At 39.6% G+C, this 26,930-nt stretch overlaps 1 protein-coding gene across 6 annotated transcripts in view; it reads right to left on the bottom strand.

Annotated features, from left to right (window-relative positions):
- The window catches only part of stxbp5b (syntaxin binding protein 5b (tomosyn)), a 33,230-nt gene extending 9,745 nt beyond the window's left edge, over positions 1–23,485 (bottom strand). For 3 of the 6 annotated variants that reach the window (XM_023285411.3, XM_023285412.3, XM_055006147.1), the window contains exons 1-21: positions 23,004–23,484; positions 20,917–21,014; positions 17,306–17,387; positions 16,924–17,024; positions 15,426–15,560; positions 11,627–11,690; positions 10,108–10,191; positions 8,593–8,716; positions 8,351–8,429; positions 7,570–7,724; positions 7,391–7,463; positions 6,630–6,777; positions 6,383–6,450; positions 6,227–6,267; positions 4,618–4,838; positions 4,209–4,393; positions 3,701–3,826; positions 3,356–3,507; positions 2,008–2,070; positions 1,850–1,906; positions 1,708–1,755 (exon numbers count right to left, since the gene is read on the bottom strand). In XM_023285411.3, the coding sequence (XP_023141179.1) occupies positions 1,708–1,755; positions 1,850–1,906; positions 2,008–2,070; positions 3,356–3,507; positions 3,701–3,826; positions 4,209–4,393; positions 4,618–4,838; positions 6,227–6,267; positions 6,383–6,450; positions 6,630–6,777; positions 7,391–7,463; positions 7,570–7,724; positions 8,351–8,429; positions 8,593–8,716; positions 10,108–10,191; positions 11,627–11,690; positions 15,426–15,560; positions 16,924–17,024; positions 17,306–17,387; positions 20,917–21,014; positions 23,004–23,147 (2,248 nt within the window). In that variant the 5' untranslated portion in view covers positions 23,148–23,484. Of the gene's footprint in view, positions 1–1,707; positions 1,756–1,849; positions 1,907–2,007; positions 2,071–2,495; positions 2,580–3,355; positions 3,508–3,700; positions 3,827–4,208; positions 4,394–4,617; positions 4,839–6,226; positions 6,268–6,382; positions 6,451–6,629; positions 6,778–7,390; positions 7,464–7,569; positions 7,725–8,350; positions 8,430–8,592; positions 8,717–10,107; positions 10,192–11,626; positions 11,691–15,425; positions 15,561–16,923; positions 17,025–17,305; positions 17,388–20,916; positions 21,015–23,003 lie in introns of all 6 variants that reach the window. The other 3 variants (XM_055006148.1, XM_023285413.3, XM_035955161.2) reach the window with 3 other exon arrangements.
- Positions 23,486–26,930: the final 3,445 nt, after the last annotated feature.

The raw sequence follows: 26,930 nt of genomic DNA, 5'->3' as shown, positions 1-26,930 counted from the left end.
AAGTTTGGAGTCACTCAGACAATTTAATGTTTTCCATGAAAACTTGTACTTTTACTCTTGTACTAACATAACTGCACAAGGGTTTTCTAATCACCAATCAGCATTTCAACACCATTAGCTAACACAATGTAGCATTAGAACACAGGAGTGATGGTTGCTCCTCTGTCCCCCTACATAGGTATTCCATTAAAAATCTGCCATTCCCAGCTAGAATAGTCATTTACCACATTAACAATGTCTAGACTGTATTTCTGATTAATTTATTGTTAACCCTTTATGGGGCAAGTGATCATATTTTGTAACTTCCACACACATGAAATATGGAGTTGCTCCTGCCTCTCAGTGAGGTTGAGAAGCATGTGGTTTTCACCCAGCCCATCTTTGAAGATCACTCTGCATTACAAAACACGACATGGTGGCATTTGACCAATCAGCAGAGGCCTGGAACGTATCAAACTTTCTCTTTTTTCCAAAGCTGGAAAAAGATGGACTTGTGGCTTGGTCCTCTTCCATATTTTCGATTGAAACGCCAAAATTAACTATGATTAATTGACGAAACTCAGACATTTTACGGTTGAGTAGTTGTGCTAAGTGATGACATACATTTCTTGGAATGTTTTTTTTTTTTTTTTAAACCACTAACGGGTAAAGGAACCATATATGGTAACTTCATTCACATTGAATTTCAACATGAAAATTAAAAATTTTGAAAAAAAGGCACAAATGTTTCTTCTATCCTCCAATCACACACTAGGATTGAAATTTTGAATTTCAAAGTATTTCAATGAGTACCCTTTAAAGGGTTAACTTCATTTAAAAACTGATTTTCTTTCAAAAATAAGGACATTTCTAAGTGACCCCAAACTTTTGAACAGTAGTATATGCCGTACCTTCAACTAAAACTGTAGAATGTACAAGACACAACTTTTACTGTGTGTAACTCAACTCTTTATCGCTTTAGGGGAAATATTCTAAGTCCAGAAACAGTTCAATCGATTTCGGTCAGTGCTTTGTTCTTCGCTACCAAGAGTGTTGTCATTTTAAAATACAAATCCCCAAAAGTTGCCTGTTGCAGTCTATTACCACCCTCGGAGAAAATCACGAGAATACAAACGAGGCAGGGAAGCATCACAGACAACCAAAGGGGCCTGTAATGTCAAACAAAGCAAGAGGCAGTCGAGAAATAAGGTAATTACAATTCAGTGAACATAGTTATGCAAAGAGAGTAGGTGGAGGGGAAAAAAATAACAAAATAAAAATCAGTGGACAGCCAAACAGTTAACACTCAACTGAAGCCCTGGAATCAGAAACACATACAGCGAGTGTCTAAAATCGAAGAGAAATAATTCACTCATTTAAGTGGTTAGATATTAGTTCTGTAAAGATTGAGGCAGGAAGCAGATTTTCTATGCTTTTGTGTCATTACAAATTTAAAAAAGAATCCAGTAACATCTTCCAATTTGGCATATTATATTAAATTACACATAAGAGTCTACGGTATTTGTGCAATAAAATGTAACTGCATAGAAAACCTGAGGCCTGAAATTTAACGTGATTAGTAAAGATACATCTCTTGATGCAATTCTTTCTTTGATTGGCACAAGATGCACAGACTGACGCAGGATTAAGGCACAGTGTGGTTAGAACGCTGTCATTCAGAGAGAAAGAGTGAGTCATCACAAAGAATTCATCCGTGAGATACAGTACCAAAGTCATTGGCAACCGTCTTGGAAAAGCGTCTGCTTTTGAACTTCACTGGAAACAAGGTTCAGAAATACACATCAGATAAATTCAGCCATTTTATAGACAGGCTAAAATATAAGGGGACATGCATTTAAAAATACAGTACCCTTATCTATGAACTTCTGCTTTCGTTCATCGTCTGAATTACAGGGTGAGGTAGATCCTACATGACAAACAGCGGCATTTGAACAAGATGTATCAAAATATATATATATTTTATATATATTTCTATATACGTTGTACTAAAACTTCAGGGAGGTTTACCTGAAGTTGGTGATTTGCAGCGATCCTCTGAGGTGTTGGAACCATCATTGGAGTCACAAAGCGCTGTGGGAGCCGCAGAAAATGTAATTAAAACTACAGTAGAAATAGTCCTACTCTATTAAAGCTATTTCTTACAGTACACGTGGTGAAAACAATGAAGGGTCGCCTACAGAACAAAGGCAGGGACAGCTAGCCATACAGAAGCTGCAGTTGAGTTCACAAATCTAGTACTAATCTGTTGACTTTAATGTGTCAGTCTTGTTTGTCTACAAACAGCTTGCAGGGGTTTAAAGATCCACTACCTGATTCTGTTAAAGCGCCTCAAGCTGTTAATTTTTCTCCTAAAATCACTGCTGACATTTTTAAAAGTTTCGTAGATTTAACAGTGTGAAATCAGGCAGTGTTTCTCTATGATATAAAAGGTAAAGGTTGGCGGAGAACAATGATATTGCGGGAGGGGGAATAAATTCTGACTCAACGTGACTTACTGAAGGAAGATGAGCGTAGTTTTTTCACAGACTCAGAATACAAGTTAGAAAGTCTGGACATGCAAGACGCCACAGGTGGAATGTCTTTACCAAATCACAGAGAGAGATCAACAGTGAGACAGAAAAATGACTGGAAATCATAAGCAGAATGAGTCTCAGGGGCTTGCTGCTCAATTTGTAACTCCCGAAACTGCCAAATATATATTTATCAGACAGCATTCTTGCAGTTTTGCATACATTAAAACTGTTTTTCGTGATAAAAAACACCCAGATAAAAGAGTCTTGAATATAGCACCAAGCCACTGAGACTGAAAAGAATGACACAAAAACAGTGAGTGACAGGATGATTAGGCAGAGAGAGAGAAAGAAAAAAAAAAAACAACACAACAAAAGACCTGACAGAAGCGGCGAGGCTTTAACAAGCAAGTAAACAAGGCTCATGTGTTGCTTTGTCAGTTAAAGGAATCAAAAGGGAATTCTATTAGAGCGGCTCTGATACAGCATCCTCTCTGACATGCATGCTCTGCCGTCTTTGCTCCGTCCAACTGAACAGATGGAGAATCTGTCAGCGATGCCCCCTGTTGAGGGAGAGGGGCTACTGCAGGGGGCAGTGCTCACGGTGCGAAGTCAGGGCAGCTGCCAAGTGTCAGCTCTGCCTCCCTAACCCTCCTCTAAAAGCCACAACTCAGAGGGAAATAAGGGCTGAAGCTAATGAACAAATGAATGAACGAATGAATGAGCGTTTGCTGTATTTCAGTGGCAATAATGTTCGCTACACTGAGTAAACTTGCACAGCAGCACTTAGAGAGAAACCAACAAGAAAATGAGACATTGGGGTAATTTGTGGAGTTTCAGCTCACCTCCAGAGGGCTGTCGGGTTTTACGTGGGGAGCGAGGCTGCCTCTGGTAGGGGTCGGACGGGCTGTACAGCTCCGACAAGCTCATATTGAGGAGCAGAGTTTTCTGGAGGTAGTCCACCACAGCCAGACCATTACTGTTTCCAAACACCACACTGGAAAAAAAAGGACGAACGAGAGCTCAAAATTATGATTTAGGCAGGCTGATACAAATTAAGTTTCTTCATGCACAGAAATTTAGCAAAAATACAGCTACAGGATGGGATAAGCACCAATATGAAGAAGTGTGGGCATGATTCGATGTGACCTCGTGTCAAAATATGCAGCTTACTGGCCGCGGAGACTTACAGGCCGTAGGAGGAATTGATTGCCAGGCTGGTGATCTGCTGAGGCGGCTCCCCACTCACCCACACCAGCTGGATCACCAGCTCCACCTGGTAGCCCGGAGACTGCTTCAGCGGGGAGCTCCGCACCCTGCATCAAACACACAGCGGGATCAGACAGCAGGTTGTACTTTGCACTGGAATGAATTATAACCCTCCTGATAAGCCGCGCTCACAATATCATCATTGTTACTGGTGTTATTGCTTTCCCTTCCACCCTTTAACTGTGAAAATATTTCTTTTTTTTTTTTTTTTTTTTTTTTAACATTTTGACAGAGATGATTATTTTCCCCTGGTGAACTGATGTGGAAATGTTATGAGCAGCAGACTGGAACTAGTGAATGGATGACTACCTCCCGTTTAGGGTCAGTTTTTGGTCTGTTCAGTGACAGAATGTGTCAAAGTGACATAAACAGCTGAGCCCAGTTCAACCTTTGTGCAAAAACACAAGCAGAAAACACAACGGTCCGTACTGCAGGCATGGTATATTGTCTCGGGGCCCGTCGGAGGAGTTGCTGCCTGTGGAGGGCTGAGTGGGAGGCTCGCTCTCCTGAGGGCTGGAGGAAGCTCCAGGCGTTGGCAGGGTGGGGGTCTGATCCCCTCCTGGGTCGGGGGAGTCCACATCGCTAAACTCGCACTGCATCCGCACCTCCAAAAGCTAAACGAAAAGACACAAAAGGGCTTGTTTTTGGACACTTCATCTCTCCAGAACCCTCTTTTGCTGACTCAGTCTTCTCCTGAAATGTCCGACCTCTCTAAACGGAAGCAGACTGATCACAAATAAGACATTTCTACGATCATAATATTTAAATAAAGAGTAATACTGAAGGATTCATTCGCACAAATTTTCAATTCGACCCCGGACAATGCCCTCGCACCTACCTGAACAACTTCAGTGGTGATCTCTTGTTTGCTGAACCGATAGACGATAACGTGAGCAGACACTCCGGCCACACAGAGCATCCTGCTCTCAGGACACCAGGACAAGGTTTGGATGGCAAACGGGTCCTCGTCCACTATATCTGTGTTGGGCTTCTCCTCCTTACCGCGAGCCCTCTCAAACACCTTGGCAGTCTTCAGCTTGTACAGCACTTGAAGCATTACTTTAAGGAGAAGGAAAAAAAAAAGACACGATGATTCACTGTCGGCAATCAATGTACTTATGATAGAAACCAGGTCAGAATGGGGCATGAGGCAGTGTGGTTAATATTATACTCCAGCAGCGTTAAGAGCAAAATGTATGTGCGACTAGCATCAGTCTTTGTGAATTTGGTTATTTATATAGAAAAACTGTGTGACAAGAGGGACACATACTATGCGCAGATGACACTGAGGTATATACGCATTCTCAAACAGCACAGAACACTGCTACAAGACATATTATGGCGGAAACAAATGGACCAATTATTTTTTTTAGATTTAATGTCAGAAAAAGTCTGTGTATATAAAATCTGAGAACAACCATTCATCTTAAAGTGCAACAGTACCAACTGCATAAATCACAAAAAACGGAAAAATGATAAGAATGCAGAACAGACACTTCTACAGCTGTCAAAAGCACATGTCTGACCAACTGCACCAAGGAAGGAAACTAAAGAGAAAGTTAGCAAAAAAATAAATAAAAAATAGTGTAAAATAATCTGAATGATAAGTCTTGATTAGGATTTACTTGAAAATGAGTGCAGTTTCACAGATTCCTACTCATAGCTGAGGGAGGTGGGCTACATAATTCTGATCGCAGGCTTTTCATACTAGATTTTTTAAATTAAAACAAAATCAAGATGTAGAAGAGTCCCAAACAGTTAACTCTGTGTCATCAGCCGTGGAATGCTTCAAAAACAGTTAAAATGGTAAAAAGTAGATTTTAATAGTGCACCGAGTCAGTTTTAACCAATGAAATAGATTTCTATAAATCTGGTATAAATGTACACATGTGGAAATCTAGTATGTCCAGAGCTACTCATTATTCTAAATGTGTCTTGCATTGAAGGTGTTAAATAACCTGAGTTTCTCTTTCACATCATTAATTTGTATACCTTACAAAACAGGCTGAATGAAGTTTTGATTACATTTTTGTCCTTGTTTTTATGTGCTTTTATATATTTTGAATTACTAGTGGTATTTCCTCAATTACATCCTTTTAAATAGCCCTGCTTTAGTGTATTAATTACTAGTTATGATGGTCCCAACATTTTTGGGCCTATAATTCAACTCCATGCATTTGTTTTGTAATATTTTTGATCAGTTAAAGCTGCTTTATTTGATTTGAAATTTAAGAATGTGTATCTGGACAGTTATATATATTTTTCTGTCATAAATGTATGCTTTTAACATTTCTTTTATTTCAGCTGATATATTATTAGCTCGTTTTTTTAATTTTATGGTTTATGCAGTTATAGTTGCCTTGCAAGGCAACAGTATAGTTCCATTTGCACAATCAAAAATGTGAGTTAAAGCTAAAAAACATGGAAAATAAATCAAAACTACTCACATGCAGAAGCATCCCAAAATTTGATTGACCCATCAGCATGTCTGTTTTGAGGGAAAAGCAGAGAAGCCATTTAAAAAGAAAATAACAAATTGTATGTATGTAAATAGAACTAAGGCATGAATCTGAAATTAGTGTATTTATTCATGAATTACAGACCCTGTAATTATAATCTCCGGATAACTCTGTGTGTTTTGGCCCCAGTTTCCCCCACTAACGGGCCATTCCTTTTAAAAACAAGAAAGCATGTTGAATTATAAAATGCAGCAATATTAACCGTCTGGATACTTTATTTATTCATGTATTTAATTATCTGCTACACAAAAATAAGTTTGTCCCTGCAGTGCTTCTAGTACATCTCATTTAAAATGCACTTAAATATAGATGATGGGGAGGAACAGTTTACCTTCTTGCTGTAACCTTGTCTCTTTTGCCGGCTGCCGACGGAGTAAAGTGCAGGAATAAGATCAGCAGGGCAGTCAGCGAAATACTCACAGCAGGTCACTGGTGACTCGTGGATCGTCAGAGGATATGGATTCTCAAATATTGGGTATCTGTCAAGAAAAAGAACCGTAGTTCACATATGAAAATAAACTGCATATCACACGTTATGCACACGTCTGTCAAATTGAAATATAAATGACAACTAACGAGCATTCTGACTGACTGAGAAACTACTTTAAACGTACCATGATGGCAGTCTCAAGTTGAGGCAATTTGATTTTAAAGTCACACATGACAGTCAAGTGTGACTTTCAAATTAACTGAAAGCTTGGGGGAAATTTGTGAATTTAAGAGCACTATTTCTAGCTATATGAAAATTGAAGGATGTACTCTCATTAAATGAGATACAGTGGTGCCGTACAAACAGTTTTTAAGACTGATTTGTCATGAAAATGCCTTTTAGAGCATACTTTGCATTAAAAAATGCCCAACCATTAAAAAATACGAATGCAGTAACCATCTACTGTTACAACTGTATCACTTTCTATCCTCTTTTTTATGAACATTTACAAAATTCTGACTAAATCCTCAATATAATCTGTTGTATACTGTTTATTTATATAGCATGCTTATGTAAAATACCAACATTTTAGACACACATGCACACACAAAACACAAACTACCTAGTACCAACTAAACCACATTTAGAAACACAATAATTACCCAATTTGTCCGAGGTCTATTACAACTAAATCCTTCTCAAGGAGAACCACCACAGCATAAGGCTCTTGAAAGTCTGGCAAACAAAAAAGCACAATATTAATGTGGAAAAGGACATATTTTTAGTGCTCTATTACATATTCAAATGAAAAAAAAAGGCTGTCGAAAGTGTCACGGCTCACCATTTGGATATGGAGTTTCGCACAGCGTTAGGAAATCTACAATGGGGTAGTCCATCTCCAGGACAGCAGTGCTCTTTCCATGCATCACAGTCAGACAGGCTCTCCTCCCCACTGTGTCGTAAGACAGACCTCCAGACAGGACCATGAATGGGTCCCTGAGTGCGGCAAACACACATAAACATTTTAATTGCTTGTTCAATAAAATTGGGTTTGTTGTGAAGGTAAAAAAAAAAAAAAATACTCTGTCCAATCAGTGGGAAATGGGTGATGAGGGACTCCTGAGCTTTCTCTGGAGATTATTTGGCCCCATTTCAAGAGATTCTATCAGGGGAGGGGGCTACTTTTTAATTATAATGACAACTATATTCATCTCTGTCCTCAAACACCTAAGAAAAAGGAATAACTAGATCACTTTCCGTGAAATTGTTAACTTTTATGATAAGGAAAGTCTTTACAAATCTGTTCACTATGTGACCTTGACAACTGCGTTAACAGCGATCACAACATAATTAACACGCAGACAACAAATCATTTGTCAGGAAAAGAAATCATGTATTCAATGATCACAGCAAGACAAAGCCTGGAGGAAAACAATATTAATTAGACAAAGTCTTTCCAGCTTTCCATCCAATTTAAACCAGCGTAAGGATGCTGTCAACAAGACTGGCGTGTTGGATACATGGAGAATAACAGGAAAGGCCAGTTTGAGTACAGGATATGGATTCAAACCAGAGTCTGTTAAGACACAGGATGGGTGGAGACTAACGACTGTCACACTTACCCAGCCCTTGTTGTTTTGTACTCCACTTTCAGGATAGGCTTACATGGCTCTGGCTTTTTTCCGTCCTTAGGCTGCTTTCCTATTGGAGGTCAAGGAGGTTAATTTGCAGGAGTACAGCACATATTTCACTACACGTTGCTGCCGTTCATGTGCAAGTCGCACCTCTAAGACTGGAGGAGCTACAATATGTGCTTTTAAACACATACATGCACATACAACTGTGTGTCTGCAACAGCTCCTACCATGTGGTGTGATGATCTGTGCAGCCTTGGCTGGGGCTCGTACATTCCACGTGGTCAAAGTGCCATCGGAGTGGCTGCAAACAAACTGTTTCCCCTCATGGTGCCAAGCGACTGAGTGGATCGCCTGAAAGACACACAGCAGCACATCATCAGAGCACGACTCGTAATGTACGTCCAAACAGATCAGGTTTTTCCTCCGCTACTTGAGGCGATACTTATTTGTAAGATTTGTTAATTAGTGGTTGAGGTTTCTTCAAATGATTTGTTTGCAAATATAGATTAACAAGACTCCGTGTTGCTGTCAGAAAATGCTTCTCATTTTCTTGAAACACAACAAAACTCCGGATTGGAGAAGAATTTGGCCAAATTTTATATAGTCTCCCTTCGGGTCAGGACAAAACATTAGTACATTACTTCCTCTTGAGAGATGTTATCAATACACTGGCGCCAAAAATCAATAGTTTTAATAAAATATGCAGACACTCTAGACAGATTCTCTCGCCAATTTAACTTACCAGTCACTAATTAAAGCTTCCATATGCTGAAAATTCAATTTTTTGTCTTTGTTATGAACTTCGAACGGTAAAATAAAAGTTCTTAGAGATATTAAAGCATTTACTTCTGCAATTCCTCAAACTTTCCAACAAGTTGCTAGCTTCCCTGCCTCACAAATCAGAATTCAAACCTAGGTGCTAACAATTAACTACCCAATAGCTGCAGCTCAGGCAGTGTTTTCTTCCTGAAGGGGGCCGGATCAGCAGCAGCTCATTGGTTTTAGTGCAAATCAGCCCATTCAGAATAACCAGTGGTTATACAGTCATGGTGAAATGAACCATTTTCACAGCTTTTTGAGCTCAAAAATCATAGGGACATGTGAGACTTTGATTAATTTGTTGAAAAGTGACACAACATGGGATCTTTAATGACTCCTCATGGTGGCAATTATCAAATGAATGAGGCTAACATGAACGGAAGTTAACTAAACTGAGGTGAAAATGGCAGAGAAAAGCATATTACATTGTACATAACATGAATAATTGTTGCTCTTTGCCTTTTTAGAGGTATTTTGTGTCTTCAGTTACAAAGACATAGTAGATGAATATCTTGCAATGTACTAAGTAATGCAAAATATCTTTATTGTAATACTATCTTTACCATACGAAATGTATGTTTATAGTTAGTTTTCATGAATTACATGGTCATTCACCCCCTGCTCTCATTTTATGCTTTTAGCTCAGTCATCTACAAACCTGCTTTTTGTACTGTTTGTCCCACTAGAAGTCATCCTTATCTAATTTGAAAGCTCCTGAGACTAAATTTCAGAGGGACCCCATCAGCAGCCATTTTGGATTTCATGACAAGCCTTCAGGGACGTTTTTTTTCTCTTTTGATTGAACTGACAGACGACGCAAGCTAACAAAACCAAACATGTTCCTGAGGCAAACACTGGAAAATCCTCAATAAACCAGTTCCTCTCACAAGACTTGAGTAGAAAGAAAATAAATAACACCTTACCTCATCATAATTGTAGCGGTAGTCAGCTTTTTTGGACTTCAAATCCCACAACACCACTACCCCACACTCAAATCCAATCAGAAGCTGCAATAACAAGAGAAGCAAAACACAACTCAGCTGATTGCTGTGAAAACACATTCTGCACACATAACTCAGCATTAAGTGAACATGATTCCATCAACACTGGACCATCTTTCACAATATGTGGTAACGCTGGAATTTCTTGATCATTTCCTTGACAAAAAATGCGATTTGGTAGTAGTTATATAAAAACAGACTGGGTTATTTCTTTGACAGTTATATAAAAACAGGCTGAAAACATCATGAAATTGACACTTACATTGATAGTTGCTTGACTGAAATCACTTCTTTTACACTTCATACCAAGTGTTTTTCCAAAATAACACATTTTTATTAACACACTACATACCACATGGTTTTAAGGTTGTTGTAATTAAACTTCTATTTGTAAAAACTACTCTTGATCCAGGTTAGACTGATACACAACCTCCCTTCTATTTCTAAAATCGCCTCAAAAAATGTTGCAAAACAATAGTGTGACCATTTGTTTAGAAACTGACGAGTCCCAGTCATGATTTACAACATCATAGCGCTGAAGCAGCACTAGTGAAAGTCACCAACAATGGACTCGTCTCTACACTTGTCCTGCGAGATCAGAGTGCTGCATCTGACACCACTGATCACAACATTTTGTTACAGCCGTCGGAATTAAAGGAACCGCACTCAGCTGGTGTAAATCGTATCTATCAGAGACTTTCCACTTTGTTCATTAAGTTTTTGGAGAATACTTGTGTTGTAAAGTGGCCGTATATTCATAAAACTGAAAGAAATTGACTTAAAAGTAAGAAGCAGCTCATGTAAGACTTACAATTTGTGCTACAATAGTTGAGTTTGCACACAATAGTTGATTTCTGGATGAGTTTTTTTGTAAAAGCTGCTTAAATCCTAATGACTGGAAAAATGGATCAATTCCAGCTCACTGCATCAGAGTGACACAAGTTAAAACACAAGCAAATCAATTATTGGAAACCGTGTTTTCAGGATTTCTTGAATTGAAAGCATGCTTGTATTCATAGAAATACTTTCATACAGAACGTACTCTACATTCTACAGTCTTTTTTATTAATAATATTAAAGCCACATATGTATTCTGGTCTGTTCAGGCCACTGTTGCCATCTGCCACCATTTTCTATCCGTCAAAGGTTACAGAAAATGATTAGTCTGGGAGGAAAGCCTTTCCTATTTGATTGTGACACCAATATCTGAAGTCACATTGACATTTTAATTAGCTAAAAATGTTCTGCTCTCATTCTCCACCGTAGCTGCACAAACCATATTGACGTTGTATCGTCTGCACCGGGGCAGTTACCCGCAGAAAAAAAAGAAAAAGAAAAGCACACCACTAGATAGCAAATAAAATGGAACATTTGTTTTACGTCTTGGGGTTGGAATGTATCTGTTTGGTACAGGCTATGCGGTGTTTTTGCTATCAGCTACCTTGCCCTCGTCCATGGGGTTATCACTGATGTGCACAACAGGTCCTGGGTGTGTCTTGGTGGATCTGTGAGAGAAAAAGACAGGAATAAAGAGACACTATTTAGGAATATTTGGGTTGTATAGCTAGAAAATCTGATAAATACTGTCTAAAAACATACTGTGCTGCTTTTAGAGGGCTGGTAAGATAGGGAGGCAATTAGGAAAAGCATCCAAAAAGATAAAAAATATACATCTTAGAAGCCACAGTGTCTGGTGGTGCACAAAGAAAAAGGACACAATTATGAGATGAAAATGTGCATCAGTGCAGCAGAGAAAGAGACATGACATATGAGAGAGACAAACAGAGAGAGAGAGAGCAGGGTCACATGAGGGTCTATGAGAGATTATAGTGTGTGGAGACAGGATCACCGTGGCAACAGAGCAAGGGGCATGGAGGAAGTGAAGGTCTGGCCTAAAGAAAGTGTTGCTGCCTCTGAGTGTGGTCTGGCTCCAGTGGCTAATGATCTCATTGCTGCTGATGAGTCGATACAGTCAGAGATGTCGCAGTGAATAAAAGACAAGGACGGACCAGAATATGAACTCCAGGCAGTAACCGCCACAACACAATACAGCGTCCGTACACGCAACTGTTTAAATGTGCCGTGATTATAATATATGTACGTGCACCATGTGTATTATTCTCTTGAATGTAAACATTTTAGGAACATAACATTGATTTCTATTGACTGCACAAACTCGGGATTAAATTTCGTTCAACATTTATTTAATCCTCCATTGATGAATTTGTCTTTACAAAATCAAAATGATGCCATTTATTAAAGCCAGAAATTACAAAAACGGAAGGAATTTAAAGCAAGAATTGTTTGAACTTTTTAACAGGCCTTGAACTACTCATCTGTGACGTCAGGAAACTTAACCAAATGTCAGCTCAAAATTGTGATACCGTGTTCCAGCAAAATCCCTTTATTCTACATGTCTCATTAAAAAAGAAAATTGTCAAAAATACACTTTTTGCATTAACCAAATTCTGTGAAAAAGAAAATAATCTGTTCTTCTCGGCACAATCGTGAGGCCTTTAGTTTCTATGCTGCAACCAACAGTCACATGACAAAAATTCAGGGACTTTTTCTAATAAACTGGGATGAACTGCAGGCTGTGTTTACACAGAGCAGAAATGAGACAAGTATGAAAGCAATTTGAAAATGTAAGCACTAAAATAGCTGTAGTTGGAACATTTTTGCCAGTCTAAATAAATGTGAACTGTTTTGCATGTTGATTCCAGCACAATCAAAAATTTTTCAATTTTTGTAAAATAAGTAATCCAAGAAATGAAACTTTGACTAAGTTTAATGATTTATAGCATTCTAACTTTATGTTTGTTTGCAAATATAGAACTGTGAGACTCAGTGTGGCAAAGTGTTGTCATTTTGCTGTCAGAAAATGCTTCTCATTGACTTGAAACGCAATAAAAACCCAAATTAGAGAAGAATTTGGCCAAATTTTATTTAGTCTCTCTAAGAGTCAGAACAAAACATCAATATGGCACTTCCTCTTGAGGGATATTATCAATATATTGGTACCAAACACCAATATTTTTTAATAAAATTTACAGACGCTCTAAACAGATTCTCTCACTAATCTGACTTAACAGAGTCACTAATTAAAGCTCCCATATGGTAAAAATCCAATCTTTTGTTTTTGTTGTGAACTTCGAGCATTTACTTCTGCATTTCTTCAAACTTTATTACAACTTTCTAGCTTCCCTGCCTTACAAGCCAGAATTCAAACCTAGGTGCTATGTAACACCAAACTAACCAATAGTTGCAGCTCAGGCAGTGTTTTTTTCCTGAAGGGGGCGGGATCAGCAGCAGCTCATTGCTTTTTTAGTGCAAATCAACCCATTCAGAATACCAGTGGTTACACAGTCATGGTGAAATGAACCATTTTCACAGCTTTTTGAGCTCAAAAATTGTAGGGATATGTGAGACTTTGATTAATTTACCGAAATGCGACACAATATGGGACCTTTAATGACTCCCCATGGTGGCAAATATCAAATGAATGAGACCAAAATGAACGGAAGTTAACTAAACTGAGGTGAAAATGGCAGAGAAAAGCAAATTACATTGTACATAACATGAATAATTGTTGCCCTTTGTTTTTTTAGAGGTATTTTTCTTCTTCAGTTACACAGATATTCTAATACACAGTAGATGAATTTGACTTAACAGAGTCACTCATTATAGGTTCCATATGTTGAAAATCCAATCTTAGTTTTTGTTATGAAATAAAAACTGCTTCCCTGCCTTACAAGCCAATCAGAATTCAAAAATAGGTGCTATGCAACACCTAACTAACCAATAGCTGCAGGTCAGACAGTGTTTTCTTCCTGAAGGGGGTGGGATCAGCAGCAGTTTATTGGTTTTTAATGAAAAACGGCCCATTTATAACACTAGTTGTTGTACAGTCATGGTGAAATGAACCATTTTAGCGTTTTTGTTAGCTCATAAACTGTAGGGACATGTGGAAAAGCGACACAATATAGGACCTTTAATGACTCCTGATATGAAATTTTGATTAACTTTCGTGATTTACAGCATTATAACTTTGTTGTGCTGCATGGAAAACATGATTGAGTCATCTCTTTTTCTAACAGTGGTTATAATGTTTCCATAGAGGTGCAGGACTTTGTATTTCAGTGAAAAATGAGCCCACAGTGAATAAAAATGTGACTGGAGCTAAAAACGCCCTGACGGTTAAACTCATATTGAAGCTGAGGTCTTGTTTACAATACAGTGAAGCAAAAGACCAGCAAATATGATCATTAAAACCACAGATACGGTTTCTATCCACAGCAGGAGAACGTGAATCCACAGGTTTGCAGAGACATCAAACTACAAAGCAGAAAGTGTGTTGAAAAGACGATTCTATCAGAGTCTGAATATTATGTTTAAGATTTCACGCTGCATTTTTTTCCCACAATCAGACGGGCAAAATCATTTCCCATTTCCACTGCCTATCTGTGAGACATTCATCTTAGCAGATGGCATACTTTCCTCTGACACTTTCAACTCCCAGATCTAAAACAGTAATTTATCAGATTTCACCAGCAGCCTCATGCGTGCACCTTTATAATCTACTACCAATTTCAGCTGCCAGTCACTGTCTAAAATCAATTTTTTTCCGTTCACTTGTGGGCTCCCTGGAAAAATTACTTGGAAAGAGCAACTTCTACTGGCTAAAGTTTTCATTTCTCACACAACAGGCCTCACCCTCCCTGTTTTCAGTGCTGCAGAATCAAGCGCCGCCCGTTTCTGACGCTGATTTCATAAGTTTTACCTGTATGTGACCCCTACAAAGTTATATCGGAGCCCTGCAGGAAATCCAGTAAAACCTTTGCCTTTACGCAGGATGTGATGTAAAATTCCTTGTGATCTTTACAGTAGGTGTTTACATGAGGGAGTGGGTGACACAGGATAAGTCACTGGGGTTATCAAGTAGGCACTTCCTATCAAGAGATGTTCTGTTAAATCAGGCAGCAAACACCTCCAGAAGTCTCAACAGCAAGTCCTGGCATGGCACAATCACCACCTCCATACCGCCCTCACACTGATCAGAGCTACAGTATTCTCAGCTTACAGGACACACTGTATCTGCAAACGCAGGCATCCACATTCCTTTGTATTTCAGAGTTTCCTGTTTGAGTGTCAACTGCACACAGAAGATATGCAAATGGCAGTGAGTAAAAAGGGAGGGAAAAAAAAAAACAACAGAAGACAATTGCAAAACACAGACTCACAGTTCGATGGCTTTGTTCCACATAATAACGTAGCCTGAGAGAGTGAAGGACTCCACGTTGACGATGTGGATGTTTCCTCTTTCCGTACCGATGTACAGCCATTTGCTCTGGAAGGGCAGGTGGCAGTATGTGATTCTGCAAGAGATCAGGATCCATCACAACCAGGCTTTTCATTATCTCATGACTCAGTCCCATCAAAGGGGTCGCCCTCATCCCTAATCACGTCGGTCCAAGTGGAAGGAGTAGCGAGTGACTAAGATTTAATTACAAAGGCCATGCACTGTGTCACACTAATGAAGCAGGACTATATATAGATCGACGGGGAAGTAATCGCGGAGTAAATACGGCTGTCTTTTCTCAACTGGCTGACAGAAACATTCGGTCGTAAACCACATTTGTTAAAATATCAGACTGACGGGGCTTAGGTTAACCGTTTATTGCATTAGGCTGTTTTTGTGTCCAGTGGTTTATCAGGTGACATTTTGTGTGATTGTCAATGAGCATGGAAATCTTGACTTCACAAAAAAGTATATTTGTGTCCATACAACAAAAAAACCCCAACAATTAGCCAAAAAGGTTGCACCAATTAACCCCTTGTCGCCGATTGTCGCAAATTTGCAACATACCACTTTCATTCAGACTGTAGCTGAGATAGCGTATCCATTCCCCCAATGCCGGTTTGTGCATATTCAATACGTACCTCGGAACCTTTTGCAACCACTGGCTTCTCATAGAAGAAACCGGTTGGAGTGGGACCTAATTATTATATGTCTATTATTATTATTATATATCTGTTCTATGTGTAACAGACAAATGAACAATCTCCACTTATTTTAGCATCAGCTAGAAAGCAAAAACACACAAAAAAAATGTTTTTTATTTAATTCTACAGAAATTCAGGCGTCAAGGGGTTAAGGCTGCTGTGGGAGCATGTTACTAATATTTTTGCAGTATACTTTCATTTCACTGTTAAATTGACGATTGTTTTATTAGATTGTGTTCGCTTTTGTTGCTAAGTATTCATATCATCTATTTTAGTTTTTTAGCTGATCTCAATTACCTACAGGCTGATATGAGCACAGTTTGCTGGCTGAAAATCAAAACAATAAGCCAAAGTGTCTAAAAAAATAAACTACACAGAGCTGAGAGAAGCTGCAGAGTTGGGTGATAAAATTCCACCTTATGCATTTGATGCCTGCAAAAGTATTGATCTGCGGAGCTTTAAAGAATGAAATATTCTGAAAACATTACTCCGTCTGCACCACAAAATCTCCTAATTGCGTTAAAGGAAAACACCTGAGCTGCTGCGACGTCGCAAGGGGACGCCCGATGCGTAATCTTTTCGAGCTCTGATGGCAACAAAACACCTAATTATTCAGTGCAAAACATGTGGCCAGCTGTGAGGGGCCGTTTCCAGGATTTTGTTCACACATCACAGAGAGACAGATGCGGCGTCACCGCAAACACAGAAGCCGAAAACAGGAACCCGACAACGTACCTCTCCCTGTTAAACTTGAGAGAATGCAGGATAGCGGGGATTTTTTGCCTCAGGTTCCACAGGTGGATGCTGTCATCAGCTAAGGCACTCACCAGCGCCCCCTGCAGGGAAGGTAACAAACAGAATTTAGTCAGAAAACAGCTTGTGGTTTACAGTTTTACAATAAATCAGCAGCACACAAATACAAGGGCACTGCAGAGAATTGGGGGTCGCACCATTACTGTTTAATCAATGTGTAAAAGCGCAGTTCATTCATCAGTAATGATTCGTGGCAAGATATCGAGGACAGACAGATGCAGGGGAGGAGTGGACAGACTGGGTGAGGAGGAGGAGGAAGAGGAAGCCAAACGAGGACAACAGGAAACGGGTGATGACAACAAACCTCGTTGATCAGGAACTGGAGCTGGATGACAGCAGCGCCGCTCTCATGCTGACAGTAGCACTCCACACCTGCACGGCCGAAGCTGGGAGTCGCCTCAGTTAAGGAAAAACTGGAGAATTGCCATTAAAAGTTCAAGCAGAAATGGAGGAAAACCCCCTCAGACATGCTGTGGCTTATCTGACGCAGTAATAATGTCAATTGAAACTGCCATTTCCAGCCAACTGTGGGTGTCTTTATATTAAAAACAAACACAAATGATTCCCAAGCTTGTCTTTTTTAAATGTAAGTTGACACTTTCAGCTTGCACTCCTAAAAAGGCACTGAAACAAACCAAACTGGCGAGTTATAAATAAAATCAGTGGGCCCTGTCAGCCTTATTTATTCACATGCGTCAGCCGGTGTGACGGCAGCATGATTAACTTTAACTCTCATCTCTCCTTTTTGGACTGGAATTTCAGGTTGTAGAATCCCTTGAAAACCAGTCCGGCCACCCATTCAGCTAACGGTAAGGGGGAGGTTTTGATTTTGTGAAAAGAAGGACGAGAAAATTGCATGCATGGCGAAAAAAAAAGGGGGACAGTGCTTCTCCATTTCACCCGGCCTGTAGTCACTTTCTCACAGACAGTATGTGCACAGAGTCATGCACTCCAGCACAAAAGAATAAGGAAGCAGATCTAATCACACAGAGGCTCTCTAACAGACAGATTCACCACAAAGACAAAAAAAGGTGCACTGTTTCTCACACTCAAAGAAAAGCTCCACAGACAGGCAGCTGTGTATTTTGAGCTGAAACAGCACCAGAAGTGGGACCAGGATTAACCAAGCCGTGATCAAACAATCCCTCAGCTCCTTAAACAAACTAAGGTGGGGTTTTTTTTTCAGGACAGACTCAACAGTGGGCATCACTTCTGCAGAAAGACAGAGGCAAACACAGACTTTTAGACGTGAACCTGGCGCCAGACGAGCGGCTGCTGGCAGCTGAACTCGCATTCACCCGTGACCTTTTCGGTCCAGTTTTAGCTCCCGGCCGCGCAAGTTCTGTACAACATTTGTCAGAATTATTAATGGATATCATGTCTCCACAGGTCCACAATGGAGGAGGAAGAGTCATTAAGTCCGTTTCATAGCCTCTGGTCATGCATAAATAAGAACAGAGGTAGTCTAAAGAGCAAGAATGATAATATGGAACACTGTTGTGTGTTGCTATAATGCAGTAGCATCACTTCAACAGTTTTCTGTGAGTATTAACTCAATATATTGCAAAGAAGGTGTCTGAAACGCTCGAGTTAAAGGTGCTGCTGAGCGAAGCTACTTCACAAGCTAGCAGGAAATCACACCGACAAACCTCAACAAGATTTTATCACCGTGGCGATCATGCTTTTAAAACTTCCTTTTCACACATCAGAACCTTTCCTGAGATCAAACACGGTTACAAACTACACAGTCAGTTGTTAAATGAGACTATTTTAGAGCACAATTCTTCGTTTCATTAGCACAATACACGCTTCTGGGATAGTGTGAGCACAGGAAGCTGAGTCACTACGAAACTGATGATTCACACGTAGCAAAATTTCTCGCTGTGAGGGAAACGAAAAGGCAAAATAATAGTTCCTGTCACCATCTGTTGGTCATGTGACCAAATCATTTGCCATATTTTCAAATGATCTTGTTCCTTTAGAGCTGAAAAAATAGGCCAAGTAATTAATTAGTCAATTGCTGGAGCTTCTCAAATGGGAAGATTTGCTGGATAAGTTTGGCTGATAATCAATCATGAAATTATTATCATCAGCAGCCCTACTTTCCAAGTGTCAGATGCAATATTTATTAGTCATGTATGTATTCATACAGGGGTAAAACTAATAAAAATAAATAGAGCAACACCAAATGTTTTGCCTTCTCAACCTTTACGATTATTTCCTCTTTCTTTCCAAGAGTCTTAAGACATCACACGCTCAAGTCATCCTCCCTGAACATTCGACACTTCCCCAGTCGGTAAACCAGTGTGGTTCACCACAGCATTTCAACATTCGCAGGCTCTTCTTGTGAAGTCAACTGATGATCACCAGGGCGGGACGGATCTCTATCGTGCTAGCTTATAAATGAAAGACACAAAACGTCCTGTACAGCCTTTCTAAAAGTCTAAGGTTGGAGATAACAGAAGAGGAAGCTACAAGGCAGCAGCTGATCACTTGCAGCTCATCCAAACAAACTTCTGACTTCTAGTTTCACCAGCGTGACCAGTCAGCTGCGAGAGCGAATGGTCACACACCCTGGAGATTCCCATAAAACGCAACAATAAAGCATTCAGCGTATAAACTAAAACATGCAGGGAGAAAACATTAGGTCCAGTTTGAAAAAGTCCAAAATGTTCACTTTCGCCACAGATTCGAGTGTTTCTAATTGCCAAACAGGAGGCGAGTCTGTGCGGCGGCCAGAACGAGCGCTGGAACGAGCGGCGGGCTGTCTACAGTAACACACTGATTAAAACACTGTAGTAGAGACAGATCTTGTAAAAGCAGACATTTATTGCTTGTAGACACCTCATTGAGCTTATGTCTACTGAGCTGTGGCAGCGTTTCCAAACTCCAGGGGCAATGAGCTGGATCGATACGGGCCGTCTTTTGATAAATGGACCAATTGCCTGAATGACAGTAATCCCATCAGCTCCACCTTGCACATTAAGACAACATGGAAGCGAGCGTGTTCTGCGGGAGTCGCCCTGCGAAAACACGGCACTCTCTTAATCTGCAGAGTGGATGGAGACGAGGACGGAGCTGCTCGTAATGAAAAGCTAAACAAAGCAGATGGGCCCCCCGAGCAGGATATCAGCACAAAGGGAAACCCTGACTTAAACTGCAAATGGGTGGCCCCTTGCGGACGTCGCGGCGTAACCTGGACGTGACTCGGCTGGCACATGCGGCGGCAGTCTGGAATCCAGGGGCGCTTGTGCCGCTGTGACTCATGAGAAGTCAGCTGTAAAAGCAGGAACATTTTTTTTTATCCTTGAACACAAACAAACACAAAACTGACTCCCAACTGCCTGAGGGGGCCGCTCAGCTCTGTGGCAGCTTGATTGTGTGTGTGTGCACGTTGTGCAAGTCCAGTTATGTTTACAGCACATACGAAGTGGCATGCCGGCACTGACTGGGCAGCACAGTTGATGAGGTTGGCTCCTTGGCATATGGCGGAGGAGCTGTTCACGCTGCTGCAGAGATACCACTAATGAGCCCGGGTTCTCCAGGAGAAGGAGGCTGCCGGCTGCACAGAAGCACATCCTAGCTACCTCCAAGCTCCCTCCACTTCTCTCAGCATGGTTTCTGTTATTTTGTTTTTCCCCCCCTTTTCTCGTGCTAAATGACAGGAGGCAGAAAACATCACTTACTGGGTAAATTCCCCTGACTTTGAGGAACGTTGAATGACAACTTGGGCCACGTGAGGAATTATTCCAGAAGCTTAAAAACTGTGGGTCCGGTGTGTGTTTGTGTGCATGTTAGAAAAAAATTTTAAAATTCTAACACTTGACCCATCAGAGCTTACCTCTCCTTGTGTGGCTCTCTTCATTTTCATTTTCACGTGGTTTAGAAAAACAAAACACAAAAACAGAAGGATACAGCCTCAAAGCTCCGGTCTGAGTCCCAATGGCCAAGATTTTCTGTACGGGGTCAAAAGCCATTGAGGACGGTTGATATGGGAAGCCATGACGCACAGTCTGCAGGAAAGAGCAGAATTTATATCAGACCTCCAGTCAGCTAATCAATCATCTCCTACACAGTCAAGCTGGCATTAGTGGAGAAAAAAACATTATCATAATCTCCTAGAAATGTAATCCATCAGTGCGGAAAATTAGTCTCATTATCAAAATAAATTAGATAAAGCATAAACATTAGTGCAAATGGGGACTGGGATGTTTTTTTTTCTGATAACTGGCGTGACATGTGTGCAGGCTCGGTCCTGTAAAACAGCAGCAATAAAATAAATCCTTGGGCTCTCTGACTGCAGCTCACTGTCAGGATCTGTACAGTAGTCCGGCCAGCAAAATATTATCATCATCAGGCATCTATAACTCAATTATTTCAGGTTGGAAACCCTCGCCCAGCCAACCGTGAGCTCTGTAGGGCTTGCAGCAGGATTATGTAACAGGTAAAGCCGTAGCCCTGTAACCTAGGGACCTGACCTGTTCTGCTCCCAGCTGGGGCAGGAGCTGGTGGGCCGGCTCTCCGAGGTGGTCCACACTTTTCATGCAAAACCTTTTTCCAGCTAGACCGTACATTGTGAATTAGAAAACCATGCATGTGTCAGTTTGGGGGAAATATCTCCTGGTGACCTCTGGGTCTGATTTGATTTTTGTATTTCAAAGTTGTATCTAAGCAACACTCACATGCTCGTATGTATTGTACAATCAAAGATTTGGACAAAATCCATGGTGCAATTCAGTGTAAAAATGCAAACAAAGGTTAAGCTGAAGCCTCTACAGGGATATAGTGAATGAGTTTAAGGTTGCAAGTGATGATCATTCTCACTGTGGATTACTATCTTGACTAATCAAGCGTATAAAAGAGTCAGAAAATGGTAGAAAAAAAATGTCCAAAAGCACAAGATGACATCCACAACTCAAAATTATTCCATTACTGTCATAAAGGAGAAAAGGAACCAGCAAATATTCAAGAATGTGGACTCTTTTACAGTATAAAAATTATTCAAGTTGATTAATCAATTATCAAAATAGTTGGCGATTACTTTAATAGCCCACAACTAATCAATTAATCGTTTGCTGCTTCGCTTGAGTTCCACATTCTTCTCAACATAGAGAAGCAAAGTAATCAGTAAATATTCAAGATTTTTCACTCCTTTCCTTTAAAAATATTTAATTAATTAATTAATTAATTAATTAATTAATTAATTAATTAATTGATTGATTGATTGATTGAATGTCAAAATAGCCGATGATCACGTTAATAGTCAATCGGTGAAGCCTCATTTGAGTTCAACATTCTTTCTTTCATTCAGAGATGAAACAACACAGAGGAGCAAAGAAATCAGTAAATATTCAAAAATTTTTACTCCTTTCCTTTAAAAAAATGACTCAAACAGATCAATTAATTATCAAAATAGATGGCAATCATTTTAAGAGTCGACAACTAATAGATTAATCATTGCAGCTCCACTTGAATTCAGATTCTTTCTGTCCTAGAGAGACAAGAAGGGAATTTTGAAATTATTTCGAATTTAGTCTAACCCTATAGCTAAAGGTTCAAATTAGTTGGATTTTTACACTGAAACCGTGTCAGGAGGGGATCACTTCACAGCCAGGATGGACAGGAGTAGTTATTAAAGCACAGGACATGTGAGTGTTGTATTATAAGACTATGAGCTGATTATGTTAGCTGGCTAACTCCCAGTGATCAAGAAGAAACAGTGGCCTGAAGCGAGGATTGGAGCTGGATAGCGAGACAGTCAATGGTTAACACTGATCCCCCGTTAATGTCACTGTAGCTCTAACAACTACTTTAATACCTGACTTTAAATCTGCTGTTTTTGGAGTCTGTATGGGCAAATATGAAGGCATTTCCATCCCACCGAGCTGAGCTGAGCTGATGGAGATGAAAACAACGCCAGTGTTTGGTCACGCCGCTGTCATCTGACTGTCAGAGAGCACCAACAGTCCGTTAACGTTAGCCTCTTATTAACGGACACCCACCTTGCAAAGCTGGAAATGCTCCGACTGGAGAGTCTCCTGGACAACGTCGTTTTCCCGGGGAGTACCCGGCTGGGCAGTGGCGGAGGAGGACGAAGAAACCGCTGTCAAGCCGTCGAGCACCTTCCGAATGTTAAACTTCTTCATTTTCCTCCGGTACGGACGCGACGGTTGAGAAAACAGCTCAGGCGAGCTACCATAAATTGGACGGAGGGGGGGTATTTGCTAGCTAGTTAGCCGAAATAACGCACAGTTAATATCTTTCTGTGTACATCTCACATGTTACGGAGGGTGTTGCCAGCGCACTCCCCAAAAGCACCCGAGTCACGAACATTGATTTAGCGAGTCCTTGCCGATATCGGAGTTAATCCGCCATTTATGTGGCCAGCTTTGGCGTTATTCGATCGGGATCAATCGTTTCCGTGAGCTGCTTCCCCAGCCAGGGCTCAGCGGGTAGCAAACTGGCTACGGAAACGCAGTGAGCTGCAGCGGGGATTGAGTCTGCGCTCTGCGGTCACCCGGATGAAGGGCCGGTGTTACGGCGGATTCTGTAACCGTCACATTCTGTGACCTCGACCGGAACGTGATCGAAGAAACGTTTTAAAGCCGCTACTGTGCTGTTATTGACCGTTTTAATCACTGTGACAAAAAGAAAAAAACGATTTTCCCATGCAACTTTGGAGCAGAAAAAACACGAAACAGGATCACATTCCAAAAATATTTTTTTAAATTATTTTTTAATCAAAAACTTCAATTAAATTAAACGAGTGCCCCTATTTTTAAGCACCTTTTTCATTTTTAAAATAACAGTCACAGCCTAGAATAAAGTGAATAAGGCGAGTGATTAGTGGAAAAAATACATCAAACTTCATATTCAAAAATGAATATTTATTTAAATAAAATTTATTTCAAATTATTGCAGAACAAGTGCCCCATTTTTAGGAACCTTTTATGACTGTGACAGCAAAGATGACAAAAAAATGTTCCATTTTAAATAATAAGTTAGCTGAACTTCAGATCATCATTCTAATATTAAGTCAGAATATTTAAAAATAAATGAATAAATAAAAATCATCAATATTATTTAAAACCACAATTTTATTTTTAATTATGTATTTTGTTAGCTGTCAACAAAAAGTGACCTGACAGGCATTATGTTTTGATAACTGTCACTGCAAATATCTGGCAGTTTGACCTGTTTGTTATTAGCTTTGAGTATGATCATGTTTAAATATTGTACCCCTTTCTATCAGCATTAGCAGATATCAAAATGGACTGACAAATATGTTAAAATATATAAGCAGTTCATCATATCTGGTCAAAAAAATATATCAGATAGAACCATGCTCAAAAATAAGCTTCATTAACAACAAAAACAACAACAAAAAGGAAAAAAAAGTGTACACCTCTTTATGATGTTCTGAGTAATCCATCTTACATAATTGAAGCTGTTTTCTTTTTTTGTTTGTATTGTTTTTACATTTAACACCAGTGAGATATTCATCAGGTGGGAAATATTATACATCAAAATGGACTATAAAATAATGAGAAAATAATGCAGGTCGTTATGTCAAGTGAGAAAAATGCAACTGATAGAACCATGTGAAAAATATACCAGTGCTTGTAATTTTAAGCACATTTTTATGACTGTTTTACTGCTTTATTGAATAATCCCTCCTACTCACCACGAATATCTTACAAGAACAAAAAATCTGACACTAAAAAATAAAGAATTTTTCACATTGTGATCCTTACTTAAAGTGCAGATATAAATAAATGACAAAACGCATGTCATATAATAACTTTAACATATGTTTGTTTTGTTAGAGCAGCTCTAAATCCTTAAATATACTGTTATAATCACAGCACCTGTTGAGAACTATCAGAGAATCTGCCTAAAACACTGTGTCAAAAACGAAACAGAGGAACCTGAAATTCACCTTTTCAGATTATTCTGTGGCCCCCTGCTGGCCGAAGCATCCTAAGCAGCTGTAATGCTTCAAGGTTGGGCAAGAAGTAAGACCTGCCAACGTGGCACCTGTTAATTAAAGTATTAAACTATTAAAAAATGCCAACAAGTATTGCAGTAATCATGAAATCACATGCAGGACTCATTAAAGGTCACAGAAAACGTGACACCAGGGTGTGTAGTCCTTCTAATCTATTGTGCAACCTGGAAAATAGGCCGTATTTCCTCCTTGCTCGTGTTCCCACAGGAGGAAAAATTAGGTTATTTTACCTCCACTGAGAATTACACATAAAACCAGAACACCTGGTTAAATAAAAGCAGTAAAAGCTGGTTAAATGACCACTTTTGTCATCTGTCTTTTGCTTCTTTTTTTTGTCAGTAGCCCACATTTCTAGTGGATGACATTTCTATACTGATTTGGGAATTAAGCAGCGCCTCTTAAATAATACATCTGAAACAGTCATATGCAAAAGATGAAAGTAGTGGATCCCACAGTGCTTTATAGGGAAGCAAGGCACATGACTAATTTAATCAATGCACATTATTTACTTTGTGGAAGCTGTTGTGCCACATAGATTTAAGGAATCTTTAAGGAAAGAGTGATCAACTGTTTTTGCTTAGATGCACTTTGTTTTCTGGATTCTGTAAAATGCTTTGGAATAACATAAGAACTATATATTTATTTATTAGTATGAATCACAAAATCACACCCATCCTCCTTTTTGTTAAGTATTACACAGAGAACATATTGTATAATGTCTACTCTATATCTATATGTACAGTACTTTGAGTTATCTAATAATTAAATGGACTACATGTAGTTAAAATCACAAAAAAATAAAACTAAAATGGTCCAAGATGAGGTCATGTTGGCAGTTTTGTTTTGCGGTATTTGGATTGTACTGTAATTTGAAGGCATTTGTATTTAAAAATCCCTTTGTTTTGGGTTTTGTATTCATTTTTCTGCTGTTGTGTTTTTGCACTACATTTCCCAGAGTTCACTCTTGAATCAAACAGTCCATCCAGTGCTTTCACATGTTTTTTCTTGGATTTTTTGTGGATACATGTTGTGATGATTCTTCTAGGTTTGTTTGTCGGTTCCTACCAGTCAGCAACTGGACAATGATATGAAGCTTAGATGCAGCCTTTGGTTGTAGTATCACCGTCAAGATATACATCCAGGTGCTGTTAAATGTCATCAATAAAGGACTTTTTAGTTGTTTTTTCTTAGTGCCAAAAGTCTTGTTTAGGTCTGATAGCAATCCAAAAGACAACTATATCCATACAATGACTCCCACAGAGATGTGTGTTCTCAATTTACAGCTATTTGAAGGAAGCTAAAGACAAAATCCTTGATGTTTTTGTGAGATTTTGCATTAAAAACGCACTGATTTCAACCTCTGCACTACCCTTTAAGACTCACTCACCATGCAGCTGCAAACACACACATACATGGTGGAGAAAAACTCCTAATCGGCTGTACCAGAGTGATGCAGTTAAATTAAGACTTGCCCCTGAGCTCCATTATCCACATGCATGAGAAAACAAGATGTTATCCTTGTCATAAACTCCATATTTACGTCAACTGTTGTTGCACTTGCGTGTTTTGTGCACTAGGTGGTGCAGTCTACCAACATTCAGTCCGCCTGCAATCTGACTGCCGGATTTTTTTTTGCATCTGAGTCTCCTTAAAACCAAAATTCAGCACCAAGGACAGCAACACATGGATCTCTGTTCCTTATGAATGATCCAGGATGTGATCTGTCTTTAAATAATGTCTGTTTTCAATGATTTCGGTTCATTCACTATTTTCATGCAGCGCAGACTCATCAAAGACGGTTTAACATCCATAATGTCTGCTCAGTGAAAAACCAGCTGTCTGGGAATACTTAATTAACACTGGCCACTTTAAAATGGGTCACAATAAGACAGGAAAGAGGCCCAGCAGGGGGATGTACACA

Source organism: Amphiprion ocellaris, chromosome 20 (genome assembly GCF_022539595.1).
Source record: "Amphiprion ocellaris isolate individual 3 ecotype Okinawa chromosome 20, ASM2253959v1, whole genome shotgun sequence".
Lineage (NCBI taxonomy): Eukaryota > Metazoa > Chordata > Actinopteri > Pomacentridae > Amphiprion > Amphiprion ocellaris.
Note: the sequence above shows the minus strand (reverse complement) of the source record. Positions and strands in the feature narration are given on the sequence as shown.